This window comes from Lepisma saccharinum, chromosome 6, assembly GCF_977018435.1.
Source record: "Lepisma saccharinum chromosome 6, izLepSacc3.1, whole genome shotgun sequence".
Lineage (NCBI taxonomy): Eukaryota > Metazoa > Arthropoda > Insecta > Zygentoma > Lepismatidae > Lepisma > Lepisma saccharinum.
The window spans coordinates 28,462,418-28,485,014 of NC_139234.1; the positions used below are offsets into that span (position 1 = coordinate 28,462,418).

Consider the following 22,597-nt stretch of genomic DNA (forward strand, 5'->3'; position numbering starts at 1 on the left):
GTTGTAATCAAGGGGTCCTAGGTTCGGTTCCTCATTGAGACACATTGCACAGTGGTTCAATTGATTGATTTACTTTATTTTACTTCATTTTTCTACTACTTTTGACTAATAACAAAGATGAGAATGAGTGATGATGAAAGTCATGAAAGGACACTCACAAAGGACACCCATGCCCAGACCAGGATTCAAACCCAAGACTCCTGACTGGCATGTTGTGCATACCACTCCACCACAGAGGTCAGCACAGTGGTTCGAACCCCACTTTAAACTGAAGATCCAGTCTGATTTGTGTATCTATGCTTCAAATGGACTTAAACCAAATGTTGACAAATTTTTGTTTCTTTATATTAATGTTTGGCACACACAGGAGGTGTATGTACGAGGCATATTATTAAAGTAAGTTCCATTTTGCAATTAGGATGCTGTAGCACTGCACTTGCCGTTTTGCACATGCACACTGAGGAACTGCATCTATGGGCTTGCCACAGACGGCAGTATGCAACCGTTCGCCCGAATAGACAGTTGTTCAGGTGTGATTACAATGCGTCAGACGATTGAAAGTCCCACGGAGTGTGAGCTACGCGCTGTCATTAGTTTTCTAAGTGCAAGAGACGTGAAAGCAGCTGAAATCCATTGGCAGATTGGAGAAGTGTATGGAGACAACGCTATGAGCGATAGCATAGTAAGAAGATGGGTGAGGGCATTTAAAGATGGCCATACCAACGTGCACAACGAGGGATGAAGTGGGTGACCGTCCGTCATTAACCTGGTGCAGCAAGTTGATGAAGAAATGTTCGAAAACAGATGCTTTACGATTTCATCTTTATCTACGGAGTTTCCGTAAGAAATTTCTGTATGAAATTGTGACATATTGTGAGACCTTGAATAAACTGCGTCGTGCAATCCAAAACAAAAGGTGCTGCATGCTCAGTAAAGGGATCGTATTGCTTCATGACAATGTCCACACACGGCGCATCGAACCCAAGATCACATCGCGTCATTTGGTTGGGAACAAATTGATCATCCTCCTATAGCCCTAACCTAGCACCCAGTGACTATCACTTGTTCCTGCACTAAAGAAGCACCTTGCTGGTCAGTGCAAATGCAGATAACTACGTGAAAATGGCCGTGGAGCAGTGGTTATCACATCAGGCAACCGATTTCTATGAGGATGGCATTCAGAAGCTTGTCGTACGATACGATAAGTGCCTTAATGTAGGTGGTAATTATGTTGAAAAGTAGATGTAGGCCCAGGCTTCATGTAAAAATAAAATTTTACAACATGTGTCCTTGTGTTTATGTAATATCAAAATGGAACTTACTTTAAAAATATGCCTTGTACCATGTGGAAATTTTAGAAAAAATTCGGGCTCGACTATGCAATGGGATAGTATGCCAGAGACCCAGGTTTGAAAACTGGTCAAGCCTGCAGTTTTTTGTCGATTTTTTTTTTCTGTTCAATATGATCGCAGTAGGCAAAGTTATAAGTAGCAATGAAAATGGCATATTAAAATACGTAATTTTCAATTCTTGATCATAGATGGGAAAGGGAAGTTAAAATTCTCCACTATTTAAACTTACCAACTAATCATAAATAAATACCGAGAAAATAATACTCACTTTTTCCGCGAAACTGTTTTATTTGTAGTTCTATTAATGTCAGTGTCCACTGCCACCAAACTTGTTGGAACAAATAGAACTACAAATAAAACAGTTTCGTGGAAAAATTGAGTACTATTTTCTCGGTATTTATGTACTACCGTGTGCCTCATTTCCCAATTATGAACAACTAATCATGTTGTCAAATTTCTCGACACCTCTGAAGTGATGATTTTTTGTTTTATAGTACCGTGCGTCCATTTCGATCTGCAGCCGAGAGATCGGGAGAAACGTGGCGGGCGGCGCTGACAGAGGTGCCGACATTTGCGGCCTGTAATGCCCGCACATTTTTATGGACATATGCAGACATTTATATAAATATTGCAAAACTAGCACTAACCTGTGTTATAAGAGTTGTTCAAAGTGATGTCCACCTACATTCACACATTCCTGGCATCGTTTGATGAAATTTTGATTCACACGCAAAAGTTCTTCTTCCGTAATTCTTCCTAGTTCTGCCCTTATATTGTCTTTTAGTTCGTCGATGCTATGAGGGTTATTTCGGTAGACTCTATTTTTCAAGGTTCCCCACAAATAATAGTCACATACGGTAAGATCTGGCGAACGTGAAGGCCATAAATCTCTTGAAATTATTCTGTCATCAAACACCTCCCTTATAGCGTCCAAAGAATCAGCGGCGGTATGGGCTGTGGCCGAATCTTGTTGAAAATACCCATATTGTCTCTCATTATCTGATAACAACTGAAAAAACGGCGCGAGTATTTGGGTGCGGTACCTCTCTGAATTTATTGTGTCTTCAAAAAATATAGGCCCTATTATTCTTTTGGCACTTACAGCACACCACACACCAATTTTTGCATCGTGTAACGGAACTTCGTGTATTATTCGGGGATTTTCAGTGCTCCAGTATCTATTGTTCTGTGAACAAACATGACCACGCAAGTGAAACCATGCCTCATCCGAAAAAATTATTAACTGTGGATCAACAATACCATCTACAATATTCTGCAAAACCCAATTACAGAAATTTACTCTACTTACGTTGTCAGGGGGCCGTAATTCTTGCACTATAGAAACTCTGTACGGTTTTAATTTTAGTAGCTTAGTGGCTGTATGTGCTGATGATTTTGACACGCCCATCTCCTGTGAAACACGGCGTAGAGGTTTGTTTGGAGAACGTTCTAACGCTGCACCAATTTCATCGAGTTTTGCTTCGGTTAGAATCCGTCGTTTTTGCTTAGGTGTTTTAAAATTTAACGATCCAGTTTCTCGTAATTTAAGGACAAGACGTCTAACCGTATCTCTATGTGGAGGTGAAATGCCTGGGAATTTCTGTACAAATTGCCTACACACGTCTCGACACGAGTCTGTTTTCACGTAAGTGTCATACATAAAAATTCTTTGTTCTAACGTGAACCTTGCGGCTGGCATTCCAATCGTCTGACTGACACAACACACATACACACTGCAATAACACAAACAAGTAACGGCAAGTAACCAAGAATAACACACTTACGCACAGTACGAAATTAACACGCTCTTGGTTTACATCTGCCTGCCACTATATTCACAGCTCTGTAGTCGCGAAGGAACAAAAAACTTGAGCTAGGAGATTTCGGATTGCAAGGAAGCTCACGAACACCATTAGCTTTTAATGGTTCGTCTGCAGCGTAATCTTGATACAGTGTTGCACATTCGAAACCTCCAAACGATCCCCATCGACACAAAACTCTTTCAAGGATATAAACTTAAGCAGGACGTTACTGGTCAAAACTATGATTAAAATGTTTTACAGAGTATTATCTGTGGCTCTTAATATAATTTCTAAAGCGTATTTATTTGTGTATATAAGGGTGGAACTTGGAAGAATTACAGAAGAACTTTTGCGTGTTATAACACAGGTTAGTGCTCGTTTTGCAAGATGTCCACAAAAATAAGCGGGCATTACAGGCCTCAAATGTCGGCATCTCCGTCAGCGCCGCCCGCCACGTTTCTCCCGATCTCTCGGCTGCAGATCGAAATGGACGCACTGTACTATGCAATGTATGAATTAGTCTAGTCCCACAATTTGCTAAATTCAGATTACTACTATCATGGTTTAATTTGGGTAAGAATGTTATATTTGACATTACCAAATATTCATTTATGATGCTGATATGTAATCATATTAACCAGAGAGAGAATTATCATCAGTTACACACATACACATAGAAGTGCCTGTTCTGGTCTGTAGTAGTCAGTAGGTATGGGTAGAGTCAGTGGTGGCGATTTGAGGGGGGGGGCTGTTGCCCTCACACTTTTCGCCACTTTTGCCACTATGCTAAACCTTGTATACAAAGGGAAATATACTGTCTTTGACCCCCCCCCCTGCCCCCAGTTTTGGCACCATGCCCCCTTGGTTTTGGAACCGAAGTGCTGCCACTGGGTAGAGTACATAATGAAAACCAACCTTTCAAAGCAATGTGGAAATTTAATGTATAGTCAATGGCTTTTAAATTTGGGTATTTGCATTTTTTGTACTTTGCATTGCTTTTCTGCCTCTTTAGGCTAATTACAACAAAGATAAGTGACGATTAGATGAAATTGATGAAGGGGCAGTGAAACAGAACCATCCCTGTGCAGTCCAGGACTTGAACCTGGAGCTTTCAGTGGCGCAATCATAAGTTTACACTCAATGTGGTCAACTGCCAAGGTGGCCAAATAAACTATAAATTTGCCTCTAGAGAACACCTTTAAAAATTATTAGATGCCGTGATTGTCACTAATTTATAATAATAAATTTGTTGTGGTTAAATATATTATATACACACATCCACAGATGCACATGGAAATGAGAATAAGCTGAAAATGTTAAAAATAAATCAAATTGGAAGAAAGAGGAACACTCACCAGACAAAATAAATAATAAACTTTTTTGGCTCATAGCCTTATCTTCTGTATCGAGGATGGGGTTCTAGCTGTAAATTTACTAATTTTTCGCTGACTTATTAATACTTCTAAGAGATGTTTGTTTAATTTTATGACCTTTAATTTCAGAGGACAGACGGCACTCCATAATGCTGCAGCGAACAGGCATCGTACCATATGCTGTATGCTGGTTGCAGGTGGGGCATCTTTAACGATTGCGGATTATGAGGGCAATACACCACGCCACTTAGCTTTACAGGCAGATGACGTTGAATTAGCTGCATATTTGGAGAGTAAGTGTCAGCAATTTTTTTTTAAATTATTTATTTATTTTTATTTTAAGGAAAAGGTTCCATGAGATACAAAGGTGGTGCAGGGCTGACCAGGATTAATTTTTTGTTGTTGTTGAAAACACTGAATCGTAATCATGTAAAAACAAAATTTTATGAGAAGGTTGTATGTATTCCACAATTTTGTGCCTGTCCTGTGTTCCATTGTTGCATGCACAGTGCTTGAAGCGAGTCTAGCATCATTCAATGACTCTGTTATAGGGATGCCTAAATCCCAGTCTTGTAATATCTAGCTACCTAAATTTTGGTTACAGATCTGAATACTCACTCTCACTGCATTCAGATCTGAATTTTTTGGTGTCTGGTAATCTGGATATGAAAAATTCTGGCAATCCTTAGTCTGTAGAGAAAAACAGTGTGTTATGAAACTTCTTGTGAAAGAGAAGGTGAAACTGGCTGAGATTTTGAGTTTACAAGAAGGTGTCATGAGTTTGATGAAGGATAAAAGTTGTTCCTGTATCTTTGAAATAAAAGGCAAAAGTTGAGCTATCTCTCAGAATGATACTGGCAAACTGTCTTATGGGGCATGGAGGATATTTTGTATCAGAACTTCTTGGAGATAGGGTAACAATTATCACCCATGCATCAGGAAGTTCCATACAAACCATTCACAAGAAAATAGAAAAGCTGTTGAAAAAAGTTACTATACTTCATGACAATGCCGGATCGCATATGATCAGTCTGACGAACTGGAAATTTTTTATCACATTTCTCCTTAAATGTGTTTGGTCCCTTTAAATAGCATTTGGAGGGATAAGATTCACCACTGGCAAAAAGATGCATAACCATGACTTTGATTTTGACATCAGTCCACTTACTTCTATACAGGGTGTGCACAAAGTTCATATGTACCCTACATATATTAGTTTTTCGGTACCAGTTGTATAAGCCGGAGACACATTAAAATCGTTTATTTTCAAATAAAAATCATTTCTACTTACCTCATATGCATATCGGAACATTTTTCAAGCTGTGGATCACTTTTTTTTTTCCATGAAAAAAGCTTTATTTTTAACATTATAATCATTTATTAGTCGTTGCTAATTTGGTGGGCAAATCTTGACTCACGTTGTCTATAGTCAGCTGATATGCAGTATCATCAGCTGATGTGCAGTGTTTCCAAACTTATGAACTGATAAATGCCGCACAAACTATTCACAAAAGGTTTTTAAGCGAAAATTGAGGCTAGACTCTACTTTACGTCCTTATCTGCATGGTGATTGCTTCTTTGCGTTTCGCGGTGCGCGATCGTGATGCGGCACCCGGCATCTCTTCGGGTAAGTACCTTTTTCTTTTTACACTTTCTGTTCACGATAGCCCCACTATCCATTCACGGGGTCGAGGTATGCCTACGAGGTTAAGTTAGGCCTGTTAGGTTAGGTTCCATTAGCACTCATTTCACCCCTAAATATGTGCTTCATCATCTAAAAAATTCCTCAGTACGTTCAATTATGCATATCCGGACAACATCAGTTTTTCTCGATTTACTCCTTCAGGAAATTTTTCCTCGCTTTGGGATTTACGTTGTTGAATTCCTTATAAAATAAGCTTTCCAACGATATATGACACGTATTCCTTAGGAAAAGGACGTAAACTAGAGTCTTACCTTAAATTGGAAAAAAACAAAAAATGCTCACACGTCATCTTGTAAAAGTACCGCGTGGTTTCTACACTGACAGGGGGTTACATGATCGAACGCATGGAACATTTGATTCACGTAGTCGACGGTAATGGCGGCACGAGCTATCGTACAACGGAGATGCATGAATGACGAAAAATACCTTACTTACAGGCCAAATAAGTTGCACGATTCGAAAAAACAATTTCCCTGGCTTCAGAAAGTCCTCAAGAATGCAATTCCGTAAGTACTTTCTCATCTTTTCTCCTGTAAATTTGAAGAAATCCGTCTCCGACTTATACAATTGTTACCAGTTTTTCTTGTATGTACGCATTGCTTGCATTGTAGAATTATTTTCCTGTAGTTTACGGTTATTACAAGCATAAGAAAACAGTTTTTCATTGTGACGTTGCAGGAGAACACACACTCCCTTCATCAGACATTTATTTTCATTTTGACTAAAGATACAGTTACTACAATGGTTATCAATTTTTTAAACAAAAAGAATCCGTTATATAATGGATGTTGTCAAAGTTACATTGTTGCAATATAGCAACTTAACTGTGAAAATAAGCAGTCTGTTTTATTTTTATTTCAGATAAAAAAAAATGATCACATTATTTTTTATTTAAAATTATGAATCCCAAATATCATCAGGTAATTCAAAGTCATCATTGTTTTCACAAAGTCTCTTGATGTTTTCTGTTACATTAAATTTTAAAGATGGTGGCTTACTGCATTTGTAAAAAATAAAACTCCATACTGGATCTATGTTACCATTTTCATTATTTAATTTATTCCATTGTTCTTCTGCAATGAACAAAGCTTCCCAGACATTCAACTCTATGTTTCCCGTCAATCTTTTTAAAGCCCTTCTCTTTTTAATCAAATGCTTTTCTTCGATGATGTGAGCTGACAAACCTGTTCTTGGGTTTAGATTTATAATGTCTAAATCATGTTCATGCCATCTGATTGCCATTTTCCTTGCTGTTTGTCCTACATAATCCTTTGAACATGAACAACTTATATTATATATTCCTGTGGTTTCCACATCTGGTAGAGTTTCTCATTTTGAATTCATTAAATGTACATTCCAAACTTCTTGGTGATCTAAAAACAACTTTGAAATTAAATCTTCTAAAAATTTTGGCAATTTTATGTGAGAATTCCTTGTGAATGTCTGATGAAGGGAGCGTGTGTTCTCCTGAAACGTCACAACGAAAAACTATTTTCTTATGCTTGTAATAACCGTAAACTACAGGAAAATAATCCATATATTGTTTTCACAAACGGATAACGTGTCTCTTAGGAAACTGAAATATCCATGTGTGTCCTTCCATGGTCTCTGCATAGCTGCATGCGCTGTACATGTTATGCAAGATTCTTTGAGCCACTTGATACACACACCTGCCTTTAAGGGATGCTTGTTTAGGTTAGTCTGTATACAACCCTTTATTGGATTTCTCAAAGGGCATCAGTGGGTTAGTCAGACCAAGCCCCTACATGGTCTGTTGTGTATGCTTTGTTTGTTTCTATCTAGAATGATTTGGAATAAAAGAGTATTACTATCCCTCATTTAGAGATTTATTCAAGCTTCTGATGATATACATAAACTTTTTCAAACAGACAATTCACCTGATATAACTTGTAGGCTGAAACCTATTAGTTATACCGCAGTTTAAAACCCTGGTCTTTTGGTGATGCAGAAGAGCACCTTTTCAGCATTGGTTTTAGAAATCCATCTTTGAATACTAGTACTCTAAAACCATCCATATGAGCACGGCAAGATATTTCTTCAAATGTCCCCTGGATCACCTTTCAGCAACCAGGAGAGAGTTCCACAAGGTTACAGAGCTTTGCCCTTTTATACAGAAAATTTGTTTACATTTTTCCAAGGCAACACTGTAGTTGTTTATACATTCTCATAGTTACAGAACTTTTAAAATGATTTACAATTTTCTTGTATTTTAACAAAATACCAAATTCTTTTACATTATTTTTCAGTAAGAATTCAGTTTAAAGAACCTTTGCATATCTCATATTAACAATAAAGTATTTTTAAAGTAAGAAATACAACATCTTTTAAGGAAAACTGAGTTGAACACAGATTAATCTTACATAAATGAAACAATTAGCACTTGAAACAGGTGCCGTTGACTGGGGCGATACACACTTTCTGGAAGGTTGCACACACTGCATTTTTCAGTTCCATCGTTGGTTAAATTACGGCACTTCTGCACCTCCTTGATGAAGTGCAATTGTCCGATCCAGCAATTCTCAAAGACTGCTATCACAAACAGCCAAAATGAACTGGGCCAGGACCTCATCCTGCTGAAACAAAACCCTGTTCAGAATTCCCGCATCTCCCACTTGTGGGATGAACCGCATGTACATGCATCATTTGGAGATAACTAACATCACCAACAGAGTCGATAAAAAAAATATGAACCAAACAGATGCATGGTTGTCATTCTAGCCCAGATCATGACATGAGGTGGATGGTGCTCACTTTCTTCAAAGAAATGTGGATTTTCTTTTCTCCAAACTGTGGAACAATGGCAGTTTTTATCGATTTCCTGTTAATTTGATGCGCATGGATCCACCCCCACAGCATCCACCAAAAGCACCTCAATTGTGTAATCACTTGTGACGGCCATCGCTTCAACTTCAATCTTCTGCGAGTCTCGGACAAACAATGAATTGAATCATGGAGTATGTTAATAAAGGACAGCACCTTGAGACAGTGGGAGAACACGTGCCAAGGTCATGTGATAGTCACCAGCATGAACAAGGCTGATATAGCCCATATTGCTCACATAAATATAGAGATTATATGAACTTTTGTGCACATTCTGTACAAGGAATTGTGATGGCCGAACGTTAGTGCTTTAACCCCCAGCCATCCACATCCTCATAGCAGCACAAATGCCCCGTGCTCAGCACTCAGTGCCACCTCAGCAAAACCAATGTTATTTATTTACAACTTGTACAGGCTTAGAAAGGAACTATTTGTTCCAAAATTCTCAGTCAAAATCTTACTGATTCACAGAAAAAGCAATCAAATGCAGAAAAAACACCTAGAAGAAACTTACAATATATTTTTAAAATGTTCAAATCTCAATTTGTTTCTCGTGCTCTTACGAGGTATATGTAAGAAAAGACATACTGACTCAAAGAAAAGGAACCGGATGTTGTCACTTTTCAATATCAGAATTTTGACAACTCTGACCTTTCGTATTGGTACTAAAATGGTTTTGCATACAAATAATTTGCATTCCGAACAATATACCATTGCTTTATTATTCTTATTTCCGCCAAATTCATGGCTGGCATGCCACCAAAGGGGGACCGGTCACTTCAGAGGTATGTAAGCAACTAAAAGAACGAAAGAGAAAAGTCGCCAACGCCTCTAATGGCTTTTCCGGCCATTATTGCGCTGGTAAAGGAAATAATTCAAAATTTTAAAAAAGGCAGCACTCAGTGCCGCCATGTGGGTTACAGAGGGTTAAGGCTCAGCTCGATCTGTTTGTCTAGCAAAGCCATTTTAAAAAAATAGCCATTTATCAAATGGAAAAATTCTTAAAAAATACATCTGCTTAGAGTATTCACGTGAATGTTTGTGTCGTTTGCTTTCACTGAAGCCTAATTTAATAGACAACATTGAAAGTAAACCACATGAAGATTCATGTGACTGTTCTAGAAGGAATTCTGTCTTGAGTAGATGTAATTTTTCAGAATCTGGAATATGACAGTTTTTTGAAAGAAGAGGGAGTATGGCTACACTGGAGTTGGCCAAAGATCCAGCCAAGTTTTAATGCTCAGAACATGTAAAAAGAAAATCAGGTCTAGGTTGGTAAGTGTACCAATCTGTTTTCTCTGTAGGTAGAAATCTGGAACCACCTTTGTATTTTAATGTGAAGATGATGATAATCTTATTTACATGAGTACATGCGGTTAATTAATTTTAATAACCATGGGTTAGAATTTTCAGCTACTCGCAGAGAAGAAATGCTGAAATTATTTGCATATTTTCTGGGTATATTTCTTGATCTGCATAGGTCTTCTGTGTAGCTGAATGATTAACACTCTCACTTTAAGTGTAAGTTGTTCCAATGTTGATTCTAAAAATTTTGCAAAATTTTGATTTTTTTCATCTTGAGGACAATTGGAGAAGTTACTTCAAAATGTATAGATAGGCTCTAACCTGAAAAGCCAGATAACATTTCTAATGAGACAATGTATCACCCAATGAAAAGCTGTTTGGCAGGCTGTGATTGTCATAATCTGTGTATTGCTCTAGAGTCAAGTCTCGTTGGTACACTACAGTCCCGTTTAACCGAATTTCATGGAGCCGATGGTGCTTCGGTTGAACGAAAATTTGGTTAAATGAGAATAAAGGTTTTTTGATATAAAGTATGTATATTTTATTACGTACAGTATTTTGATATACAGTACATATGTATTTCAGCATGTAGGCATTAACAAAAAGATTACAATAATACGTAGTCATTTAACTCAAGAACATGAATTATCACATAGAACTTGGTCGCGCATGAGTAATGGCTTTTTTTTAGCAATTCAGTTAACCCGGAAATTCAGTTAATTGGGATTCGGTTAAACGGGACTGTAGTGTACTTGGAAATTCAGGGCATTTTGTACCCTTCTCATGTTGCATTCTTCTTGAACTTCTTAAATTTAAACATTTCGTCATAAAAATCATTATTTACAAATGCAGCAGTTTGGTAACAGAACAGAGTTGCATGTTACATCTTGAAATGTTACGTGCAGGTGCTTTCATTCTATATTCAGTGAACTCTGCATATTTCTTGACTTCAATAAATTAATTTAATAAAGCTGCTACCTCCATTATAGATCCATCACTGTATGTGAAACCCTGTCATGTGTACAGTGGTGCTAGTCGCTAGTTTAAGACATGGGATGGGCCATTGCTTTAACAGCACCAGAGTGAACAGCAGGAGGGGTTTCAGATAAATTGGTGCTGGTATATCTTCGGTGTTGATGGGATTGTGACCAAAGTGGACCTTTTAAATGAATATGTTTATTAAGGTGAAAACAGACTCCTTCATAGCCAAATGGTTGGCACACACACTTACGGTGTGAGCAGTCTTTGGTTCAATACCAAAATGTCTTTGTTGACCTAGCATCGTGAGGACAATTTGAGAACTACTTGAATAGAACCAGTCTCTCATGTATCAGTCAGATGTCCTGCCATAGCTCCAGTGATATAATATCATGCACCGCACTGGCACATGCAGGCGAGAGCTGATGAGGCTCAACCCTCCTCTACCCTTTCCCCCAAAATTTTGAGAAAATCAAAATTCTCAAATGAAAGCAGAGAAACCAAATTGATGAATGCAAACCCTGCTTAAAATTACTCCCAATTACCATTTTTATCTTTGAACAATTTTGAAGTCAAAGATTAATAGTTGTAATTATGAAATATGTTATTGTGTATTTACCCCTGGAATACAGCTATGTAACATCCACCTTTACAATTACAACCCCCTCTGAAAAATAATTCTGCATATGCTAGTGATATCACATGAATTAAAACTATACCTTTTCTTTGTAGTGATTAAGTATGTTATTACTGAATGTTGGCACAATTTCACTTTGTGTATTTTTCAAGATTTATATAAAAAAGGAAATGCAATGAGGGTTAAAACAAATAATCATAAATAAGGAGGTTAATAATTAATAAGTTACATTACAATTACAATTAGTAAATGGTCAGGAGCTTGAATGTTGTTGCATTTGAATTTACATTTAAAATTAAAATCACATGTAATATTTTCAATTTATTTTACAGGAAGGAAGCCTGGAAAGGTCATATAAAAAAATTGGTTTTAATAATGTTTTTCCGTCATTTCTGTTTGTCATTTGTTCCTTAAAAGTGGCAGTACATCATGCTTTAACATTTTTTATCTGTTGTTTCTTATTATTTTTAAAACTTTAATGTTTTAATCTGTGCATGTTTGCGGTTATCTTGTTGGATATAATCCAGATGTTCCTTAAAGCACTTCCTTTTCAAACTCTGCTATGTACTGATTCACACATTCCCCACATTGAATTACTAAACTCTAGGCAAATGTAATAGCTCACAATTTATTTTAATCTTCTTGCGTTTAATAAAGTGGAATTTCAATACAACTGTACGTGCACTGCTGACCCTGGTGTAATATATGTGAGAGTTTCAGTATGAACAGTAATATTTTTTTAAAAAAAATGAACTTTGCAGTAAATGTGAAGTGTTAATTCATGGATGTTTTTACATTCATCAGGTCAGGAACATTTCCAGCTAGTTGCAGAGGATATGGAAACAGTTGTTTGAAATTAGGTGTTCTAGTGAATTTGCAAATGAGATGAACTTACGCTCTTTTGTCCTCAGGAAAAATAAAACTCAATAAGCTAAAACAATAATAGAAGCTATATCTGCATGCTGGATGCACGCAGTGAAAATAAGAGCTGAGCTCTTCCGTTGGTGAACAAACTTTGTGGAAGATGATCTGAAGATTGGCGTGTTGTTCATAATGTATTCTTTGTTTCTTATTTTTGCGTTTTTCCATAATGCTGTGTAGGAACATCGGAAAGTTCTTTTCCTGTGAAAGAAACTGAAGAGTTGTTTTTTTTCCGTTTCAATTGTTGGAAGTGATAATGATCTCATGTGCTTGGAAAAGGCATGGATGTGTTTGTTACAGTGTGATACTAGAGATCCAATAATCATAAGGCCAAGCTATTTGAATATATCGAGTCAAACTTGAACTCATTATCGAATATGTGATGAAACCATGTTGTTTATATTGTTCAATATTTTTTTTTAAAGGAATATAATTGCTGTAAATTGTCTTATCAAATCTTTTGTTTTGAGGGAAAACAAAATGATATTTTCCTTAGGCTTGAAAGCAAAGCCAGATGTTAAAATAGCTCTTGTAGGGACATTGTGAAATATTCCGAAATAAATATTGTCCATAATATGCTTTTGTAAATATTCAATCCAATCTTTTTAGATTTGGGAAGTTGAAATGTGAATTTGTCCATGCTATTTATAAGCTGTCGGAAGTGATGGATCTCAGATTTTGTTTGTATGGTCATTAGATTGTGCTGTTATTTGCCACCAATGCATTTTAGAACTAACCAACCCATTGTGACTGGAGTCTGTATAATAGTCAGTAGTTCACTGATGTATGTTATCATCACAGGGTAGTTCCATAAGTCTTAAAGTCAGTTGTGTAGAGCTGTTAAGTGTTGTTCTGGAGTATTGTGTGCTAGGGACCAAGTAGCTAGTTTTCAGTTGGATAAGTTGGATGTTCTTGTACTTTGCTATCAGCATTAATAATTGATTTATGCATCTGGAGGAATGAAATGAAATGGGGACATTTGGCATGGTGTACTTTTTTTAAAAAAAGAAATACATTATTTTGAAAATGCATTTAGGTTTCAATACAACTTACAAAATTAAGTGAAATAACACTCATGGTGCTTCGTGTTACGCATACATATATACAGGGTGTTTCAAAATAACTTGAACAATAAAAAACATGATCCATGAGCAATACAACATAATCACCAATCAAATATGCTATGAAATACATTTGAACACATCCTTGAGTGTTTTTTTGAGTGGTCCCAGTAGTTCTAAATTCTGCCACCATGTGTCAGGCTGACCAGTTGTAAAATGGTTGTCGTAACTTGCGAAACATTCTCGAAGATGCTGACTACATGGCTTATACCACAGCTGACACCATGACAGTGGAGACTATATTTATCAGCTCGATGGAGCCCAATGCCACTTCCACCCTAATGTAAGGGAGTTCCTTAACGAGAGATTGTCACATCACATCGATGGATTGGGCGTGCAGCTAACAATTACCGTATTGACGTGTGCAGAGTAACGAAGTGAGTTAACTTTGCGGTAACCATTGGAACTTAAACTTGGACAGTTACATTACATATGTGTGAAGTTTCATCTTATTTTGACCATTTATGAATAAAATTAACAAGTTGAAATCATTCAAATCATTTTGAAACACCCTGTACTTGCACACACACACATTAATGTGTAATCGAACCAAATTTTCAAAACTGTTGTCATGCTGATCATTCACGTGTCTACTTGAATGTTTGCCTAACCACCAATAAGGCCCTAAAACTGGTATCTGTATTTTACCTACAGTTGCTTAAATGTAGGTTTATATTTTTGTACAAATTCTCCCGAGTCAGTATAGGGTATTTAATACAATCAAATATATTGCCTTACTACAAGGGCTGAGTCGATACTCTTGCAGTTTCCCACAGAGATTGATGCCAATACTTGAAAATTGTAATCATTAAAAATTGTTCTGAATATTTGTAAATTTTAATACACACGTCTTGCTTTAAAATATTCATAATTTCATAAGATCACCAAATCTATTCCTTGCCACAATATTGTTGCAAAGATGAAGAAAATTATGCATCTTGCGTAATTTTCAGGATATTTAGACTCCACGTAAGTATCCGCTGGAATTTGTGATTAAATTGTAATTGATATTTATCAATACTAATACCATCAGCATCTGTATTGGCTCAGCCCAACTTACTATAAACAACAATAAAATAATTTGCTTTGCAATACACATTTTGATATATCCATAAGCACTGATAACTTGTAACGGACCAAAATTGTTTCCGTCAGATTACATGTTCAAGATATCTCCCCTTTCGTTATTCATTACTCAGATGAATGCGTCTTCTGCCAAACTTTAAAAATGTAATCTAAGGAATTACAAAACTGGGACATTTCAATGCCACTGGGATATCTGCTAGGTATACACCTGCTTTTGTGCATGTCTCATGTCCCCATCGCAAATAATTTATGGTGTTATGACGACAAAATTATAAGAGAACTGTGTTACTGGAAGTTTTAGCTCACCGGTTAAGTTCTTTGCTTTAAAGCTGCTACTGAGATATATATTTGAATTCCAATTCCTTAGTTTCAGTTCTTTCAAGAAACGAACACACATTATAAAATATATATCTGTAATAGGGATGTTGCAGATTTCTTCAGAGTGACTTTGTCATATTTATTTGCTATGACAAACATTACAAGTGAATAGCCCAAATTTTGGTTGCTAGATCCCTACAGAACAAGGTCAGTGTATATACATAACCTTTCTACCATCTTCTCTCTTTATTTCTGTTCCCATGATGATTTCCGGTGTCATTTTTTCATGTGGATTTTCTTCCAGTTGATGTGCAGGAAATGTTTTGGTCACATTCCATTATTATTTATTACATCACTTGAGCTATGACTGTCAATTACATGATTCGCCAACAGATTTGATGCTGACAACACCATCTTTATACGCAACTAATCATTTCTGACTCCTGAACAAAATTGAATACAACAAGTCTAAGTCTATAGTATATATTTGATGTAAATCTTCTATTTTCTATAATTATACTGTAATTAAACTTAAAATTTCCCATGATAACATGAGAGATGTATTTGTACATATGCTAATCATTCAGTAATTATACATCTACAGCTGTTTTTTCTTACCAAATCATTATCAAGCAGCACTATGCTCGTCATAGTTTTGCTTCAAGTTAGAAGAAATTTAATTGAACGGAAACAGACCAGCAATATACAGTGTTGCTTGTTCCTTAGCACACAACGCAATAGATAAATACACAATATTTTGTATCACAATCAAATCTATATGTACAGTTTAGTGAATAGAACTAGATTATGTTGATTAGTAGTGAAAAAATATTTTGTTCCATGTGCAAATAAACTTAAATGTTAATACACAATGACACCAAATCTTGAAACCTCAACTATAATATTATTGTTCTATTTTTATCTTTTTTTTAATAAAAAGAAAATAAAAAAGCATAGGAAGGAATGTCCAAAATATAACTTGCCTTGCACTCACTAATTTAATACTGATGTACAGCTTTGAAACAATTTTATCCCCCAATGTCTTAGAGTGAAGGTAATGGGGTGCACCCATGTGCCAAGTAGTTTCTTTGAAACCTACTATTACATTAAAGACTTAAGAATATTGTACATACAGATATCTATATATATGAAAAGCATATATGTATATAAATAAAATAAATATATATATACACACATTATATAAATATGTTTCTCACTCAGAATACTTTCATTGCCTTGCAAGTTGTTCATATATTCATACGATATAGATCTTTTTTGTAAGTTGAAGTGTAGAGTTGTATGCACTACTTCGAGAAAAAGTTATTTTTCAAGACAAACTTCCATCTTTTTGCCTTGGAATGTAGATCGTAGACCTTATCTGCTCAAACTGTTCTTTACTTGTGATAGATATGCTGTGTAAATTTCTTGTTTGAACGAGGTTTCTCAAGTGCACTGTACTTTTTGTTTTTTTAAGTAGTGGGTGTGTAACAGCTGCTCTGGCAACATTGTTTTCATCAGCTGCTCTGGAAGCTATTGCAACTGTAAAATTACAGGCTTTATTAGGAATGGGATAGAAACAGTGATGAAAGAATGTCTCATTTGCACTGAAAAATGTTAACAGAAGCTGGCCTTGGAATTATTCCAATTTGTTTATGAGATTTAGCAGTTCTGTACTTTTGCTATAGCCTAAATTGTTACGTAAATGAGGTTTTATGCTAAATCCTGATATGCTACATGAATGAATATCTAAATTTAACATAAATATAAACACTCTTTGATTAATAATAGCAGGAGCTATTAGTAGAACGAAGTGGGAAGAAAATATATTTGCTTCATAGTGTAAAAATAAAGTGGATTACAAAAATGTTTATGCATATCTAATATTCTTTAGATGCATATGATGGGATATATTAACATGGGTATAGTGATTCTATTTAAAAATATAAAAATAAATAAGTTAAATTTAAATTTCTTAAAATTAGTATAATTACACTAACGTAACCTACTCTGATAAGCTTACTTTTCATTTTTCTGCGCAAATTTTCTTCGCTTCGTCAGGCGTGTACACGATCGCAAAGAAAATTTGCACGGAAAAATTAAAAGTAAGCTTATCAGAGTAAATTTCCTATCTCTGCGTAACCGCCAAACAGATATCTTTAGATACAACTAATGTAACCTTTATCATAGTAAAAATTAAAACAGAATATTAAATATATTAGCTTACATCATGTACACAACAGGATTGTTAAGTTTAATAGGCCCCAAAACATTCGTCTATGAAGAGCAACACCACACTTTTTGCACTGCCAAGAACTGTACTCATTTTACTCCTACTGTAGCATATAGCACACCTTTTAGTTTAATTTTTCATGTCCGCATTGTGCTTTGGAGAGTTGGCCCATCTTTTTGCTTACAGTTTGATGGGGGTTCTGCTGCTTGAAGGTCAACTTTGGACAATGTACTCTGACAGCTGTATAGCATCCAGCAATGCTGATTTCGGAATTCTTTCCAGTAATTTTGTGGTACAAAAGTGAAGGAATTGAAAGTAAACATTACATGCATATTGAACAATACAGTATTGCAATCTGAGTTCATCATATGCTTTACATGCCAAATAAGTTTATGTGAGTACTTGTCATTATATGATGTGAATGGGTTAAATCTATGTTCATGCAATTGTAAACTAATAAACACAAAAATAAAGTTTATTAGAAAAATTCTAATATACAAATCATTCAAATTTAAGTAAAAGTGCATAATGGCAAGTGCATTAAATTTTCACACACATATTTCTAATGCAACGATTTCAAACTAATTAAAAACGTGTAAAGCATAAAGGAATTATTCAAGTATATGCTATTTGACATGTGGCGCTTATCAGATTAACTAGAATATATTACATCCAAGACTGCTGGCTTGCATTCTTAATGTATCCCATTCCTAGTAATGAAATATTTTTCTAACATGTAAATAAGTGTATTAGTGCAGAGAACTGGTTGATAGGAAAGTGCTAATTTGTTATGCATAGGTTTCATTATGTTTTGCAAAATCATTCTCTATGTCCAAATATATTACAATGCTGACCAAAATATTTATAAATAAAAACAATTGGACACCACAGCTCACAAGTGTTCTTCTCTTTCTATACTAGAAAACCATACAACTTAACCAGGGTAGTATTTGAATGTTATTCGACCTGATAGATTTATATTATAAAATAGAGCAAAACTGTTAGTTAATGTAGACTTCTAGAGTATACGTTTTAGTTAATGCATAAAGATAACTAATATATTTGAGAAATCTGCATTCTTGCACTACTAGATGAAAAGTTATTCACAGTGCTCTCTGACCATCATTAACTCTAGTAAAACCTAAGCATAAGATATTTTTCAAGAAATGATGCTGTAGAACGTGAAGAAAATGTCACAGTTGAATTTTTTGGCGTGACTTTATTAGTTCCTCTTTTTGAGAGAAAAAAAAATGTTAAAAGTATTTCTGTGGTCACCAGAATAAAAGAGCAGTAAAGTTTCCTATAAATGTGTGCATGTGTATAAACAAATTTCTGAGTCAACAAAGGAAAAAAAATGCTTTGGTAAAATGTTTTAAATCCTGCCAAATGTTCCATTCACGGGCACATGTATGCGACATGCATACAAAACAAAAGTTTTCATCATCTTTTTTTTTCCTAAATATTTGTGGTTTTACATCTCAAAGCTGTGACAAGGAAGATATGTTTGTGTATATGAGTGAGTGATTGCCTCTATAATATCTCTGCATATGTGAGAACTGTGAAGTTGTAAAAAAAAAAAGTTAAATTTAAAAAAAAAGAGAGAAAGAAGGTTTGGTGTTCGTTAATGTTACTTCCAGTAAAGAAAGACTGACTAAAGAAAAATATGTTTAAAGAAAGATATTGAAGTATCGGTAATTCTTTTTTTAAAATGTGGTCCTTCTCTGTTTGTCTGTTTTCACCCCTCCCTTTTTTTTAAGTTGTGTGTCCTTTGTGCTATGCAAGGCTGTAATCATAGATTACTATGTTATATGTAACAATAAAAGTTAGTGCATATCAATATATGTTCCCAGAGAGGGAGAAAGGGAGCGAATAATACAGACAATCACATATCGCCCATGTTAATGTTTTACCAGTAGAGTTTTTCACAAAAATTTGAATTTGTTTTGTTTCAGCTTCTCAGTGTTTCTAGCATAGTATTATTGTAGTTCTGTCGTTGGCTTGTCCATAAACATATTTTTCCCACGTGTAGTCAAAGTTGAAAAATTAAGATCTATTGTTGATTCTTAAATATATATATATATACACAGGATAAACACTGTACTCAAGATAAGTTTGAATGTTTTCTTGTTCACTATTTTTCTTCCCCTTCCATTTTGTCAGAAACAAACTGTTATAATTAATTTGTAAGAATGCTTCTGTAGTTTTGGTTGCATATATCATTCAATTTCTTCATACTTTATCATGAAATGCAAATTGTTGTTATTCTAAACTTTGCTACTAAGTAAGCCACTCCATGAAATGGGGAAGTAAGGCACGTGTGTTCCTTGATTATAATATATGTAGAAAAGGTTGAAGACAGATACGATTTTAGTAGGTACATTACAAGTCTGCTGTTTGAATCTTTCAGTTATAATGTACAAAAGTGATAGAGAACATACACTTTACAACATTTCTGATTTTTATAAATTATAGTGAAATTTTAAGGGATAATTAATCCATTTTTTCCCCCGATTTGAATGGAGGCCCACATGTAGAATAAAGCGTTTGAAATTTATTTTCCAAACAGTAATGTAATGTTTGTTTCAAAATAAATAATAGAATTAATGATTTGTGATCTGAAAATTGTGATGTCTGTATTTGTAATGCTAATCATAGCCACAAAAAAAGGACGTGATTATATGTAGAGAGAATTATATAAACAAACCTGCGACAATTTTTACTCATTGCTATGTACAACTGCCGTCAAAAATCTGTCAGTTTGATCCATGAAATCTGTACACAGGCATGGATATTTATACAAACGCATCTGTATTTGTTGCTCTGCAAGATATACAGTACAGAAAAAAGTTACCCAAAAATTATTTATCAGTAGAAATAATTGTATGTCCTTGTTTTCCCAAAGCAAGGTTATGTATGTGTACATTAGTTATACTGAAGCAGATAGGTGTACTTTTAGAATATAAAACTTGACAAAAAAATGCATAGTTTGTAGATATATTAGTTTCATTTAAAAAAAACGATATTGCTAGATCTACATTCCTTTTTTATTATTATTATTATTATTATAACACGAGTTAGTGTACATTCGTGATGAAATTAAGGAAAAATACTACATTTGGTGATGATACTGAATTTGAGAATGTCTTCAAAAGTGTTCTCTCTCTTGCTTCCGTCATGTATCAACTTTACTACTGCTGCCTGTGTATTTCAATTTGGGTACCACATAGGGAATCATGCAACAAATTGACCTAGATGTAAATATTTGTTACTCGCGAAGAATAATTTAACTGATCAATGTGGAAACCATTTTGTAATACTAGAAAATTGTAGTGCTCAAAACTTGTACAGTTTTTTTCCCTTGTAAGTTATTATTACTATTATTCCAGTAATAAATCCTCTTGTATTTTCCCATGGAGGACTGTTTTGTATTTTTTTGGAGAGCAGTCCCACCCTCTGTTTTTTTTTCAATAGATGTATGATTGAATGCTCAAGGATGCAAAATCAAGAAGAAAGTGAATTTTATCCAGATGCTTTATGCGTTTATTTGCAAAAGGTTAATGACAGTTGAGTAAAAAAATAAAGGATTTTGCTTCCAGAAATGTGCCAAACGTTTACAAAAAATGTAAGTATTATACGAGAACCATTTCGAAAGTAAAGAATGTGTCGCCATGCGAAGATATTTATTAATAATATTGTAGAAAGAGATTATACATATTTTTCACATACTTTTACCTACTTCTCCACATAAACGCCTTTGACATTGAAGTACATCTTACCTCAAGAGCAGTTTAACTTTCCCCTCCTCGTACCATGTTGTCACCTGGCAATTCAACCGGTCCGCAACAACATCCTGTAATTCCTCATCACCTGGAAAGCATTTTATCAGCAAGGTGCTCCATCTTCGGGGAAAAAAGGTAAAAATCCAAAGCTGCATCGATTCTCTTGAATGACTGTTATATATCGTAGCATAGCATTTTTTGTTATGTCTTAATCTTCATGACGTAAACAGAAATACACATGCCAAGAGTTGAACTTCATAAAATATATTTTTTAACTACAACAAAATGGATGTACATTTTAATACACAAAGATCACAAAGATAGACATGAAATCACACATCAACGAAGTCCATAATCGTTGCTATGCACAGACTATTACACTTGGCCATAGCTGCCAGTTCACCATGCATAATAATACAAATATTAGAAATGTTATGATATATAACAATTATGTGGTCCATTTTTGTTTCGGTGCATCCATGATGACAGAGGGATGCCCTGATCGCTCCAAGTCATGAACATCTGTTCACCCATTCTTAAACATTATGCACCATTTCCAGACATGTACCACCTATATTGCGATAAGTCTCTGGTGAATGTCCCTGGGCCTAATGTTTTCTGCCTGCAAAAAAATTAATCACACCATGCACCTTACGGTCGGCAGGATTTGCAGTGTGTTCATTGTTACAGTTTGTTACACTCGCCACATGAACAGATCACTGGCAACAACTGCACCAAGCAACTATCTAAACCACACTGAACACAGCAAAGATATGACCAGCTGCAACAAAACAGTTGCAAAGGCTGTATGCGCAAAAATTCTTTACTTTTCGAATGGCCTACTTACTTGAATCCTTCCTTGGGAAGGGAGATGAAATAAAGACACACTGTGAGTCAGTGGATCCAGAAAAGTTTCAAGGGAAGGGTCCAAGATAGTAGAATTATTTTTGTAGTTGCTTGCTAAAGCTCTCGTCTGCTACATCATTGGTGGTAAAAAAATGCATATATCAATTGTGTTTTAAGTTTTGTTTGCAGCATTCTTAATCTCCACAGATAGGGATGGTGCAATGATGAGACTTTTTACTTTTGTAGTTATTCTTATTGCTAATGATATGCTGAAAGGAAGGCTCAGGCCCCATAGACCCACCC

At 35.3% G+C, this 22,597-nt stretch overlaps 1 protein-coding gene across 5 annotated transcripts in view; it reads left to right on the forward strand.

The window, feature by feature from the left end:
- rdgA (retinal degeneration A) overlaps positions 1-21,084 on the forward strand; it is a 288,837-nt gene extending 267,753 nt beyond the window's left edge. For 3 of the 5 annotated variants that reach the window (XM_083123684.1, XM_083123686.1, XM_083123685.1), the window contains 2 exons: positions 4,657-4,820; positions 12,798-21,084. In XM_083123684.1, coding sequence (XP_082979810.1) covers positions 4,657-4,820; positions 12,798-12,847 — 214 coding nt within the window. In that variant the 3' untranslated portion in view covers positions 12,848-21,084. Of the gene's footprint in view, positions 1-4,656; positions 4,821-12,797 lie in introns of those variants that run through there. The other 2 variants (XM_083123687.1, XM_083123688.1) reach the window with 1 other exon arrangement.
- Positions 21,085-22,597: the final 1,513 nt, after the last annotated feature.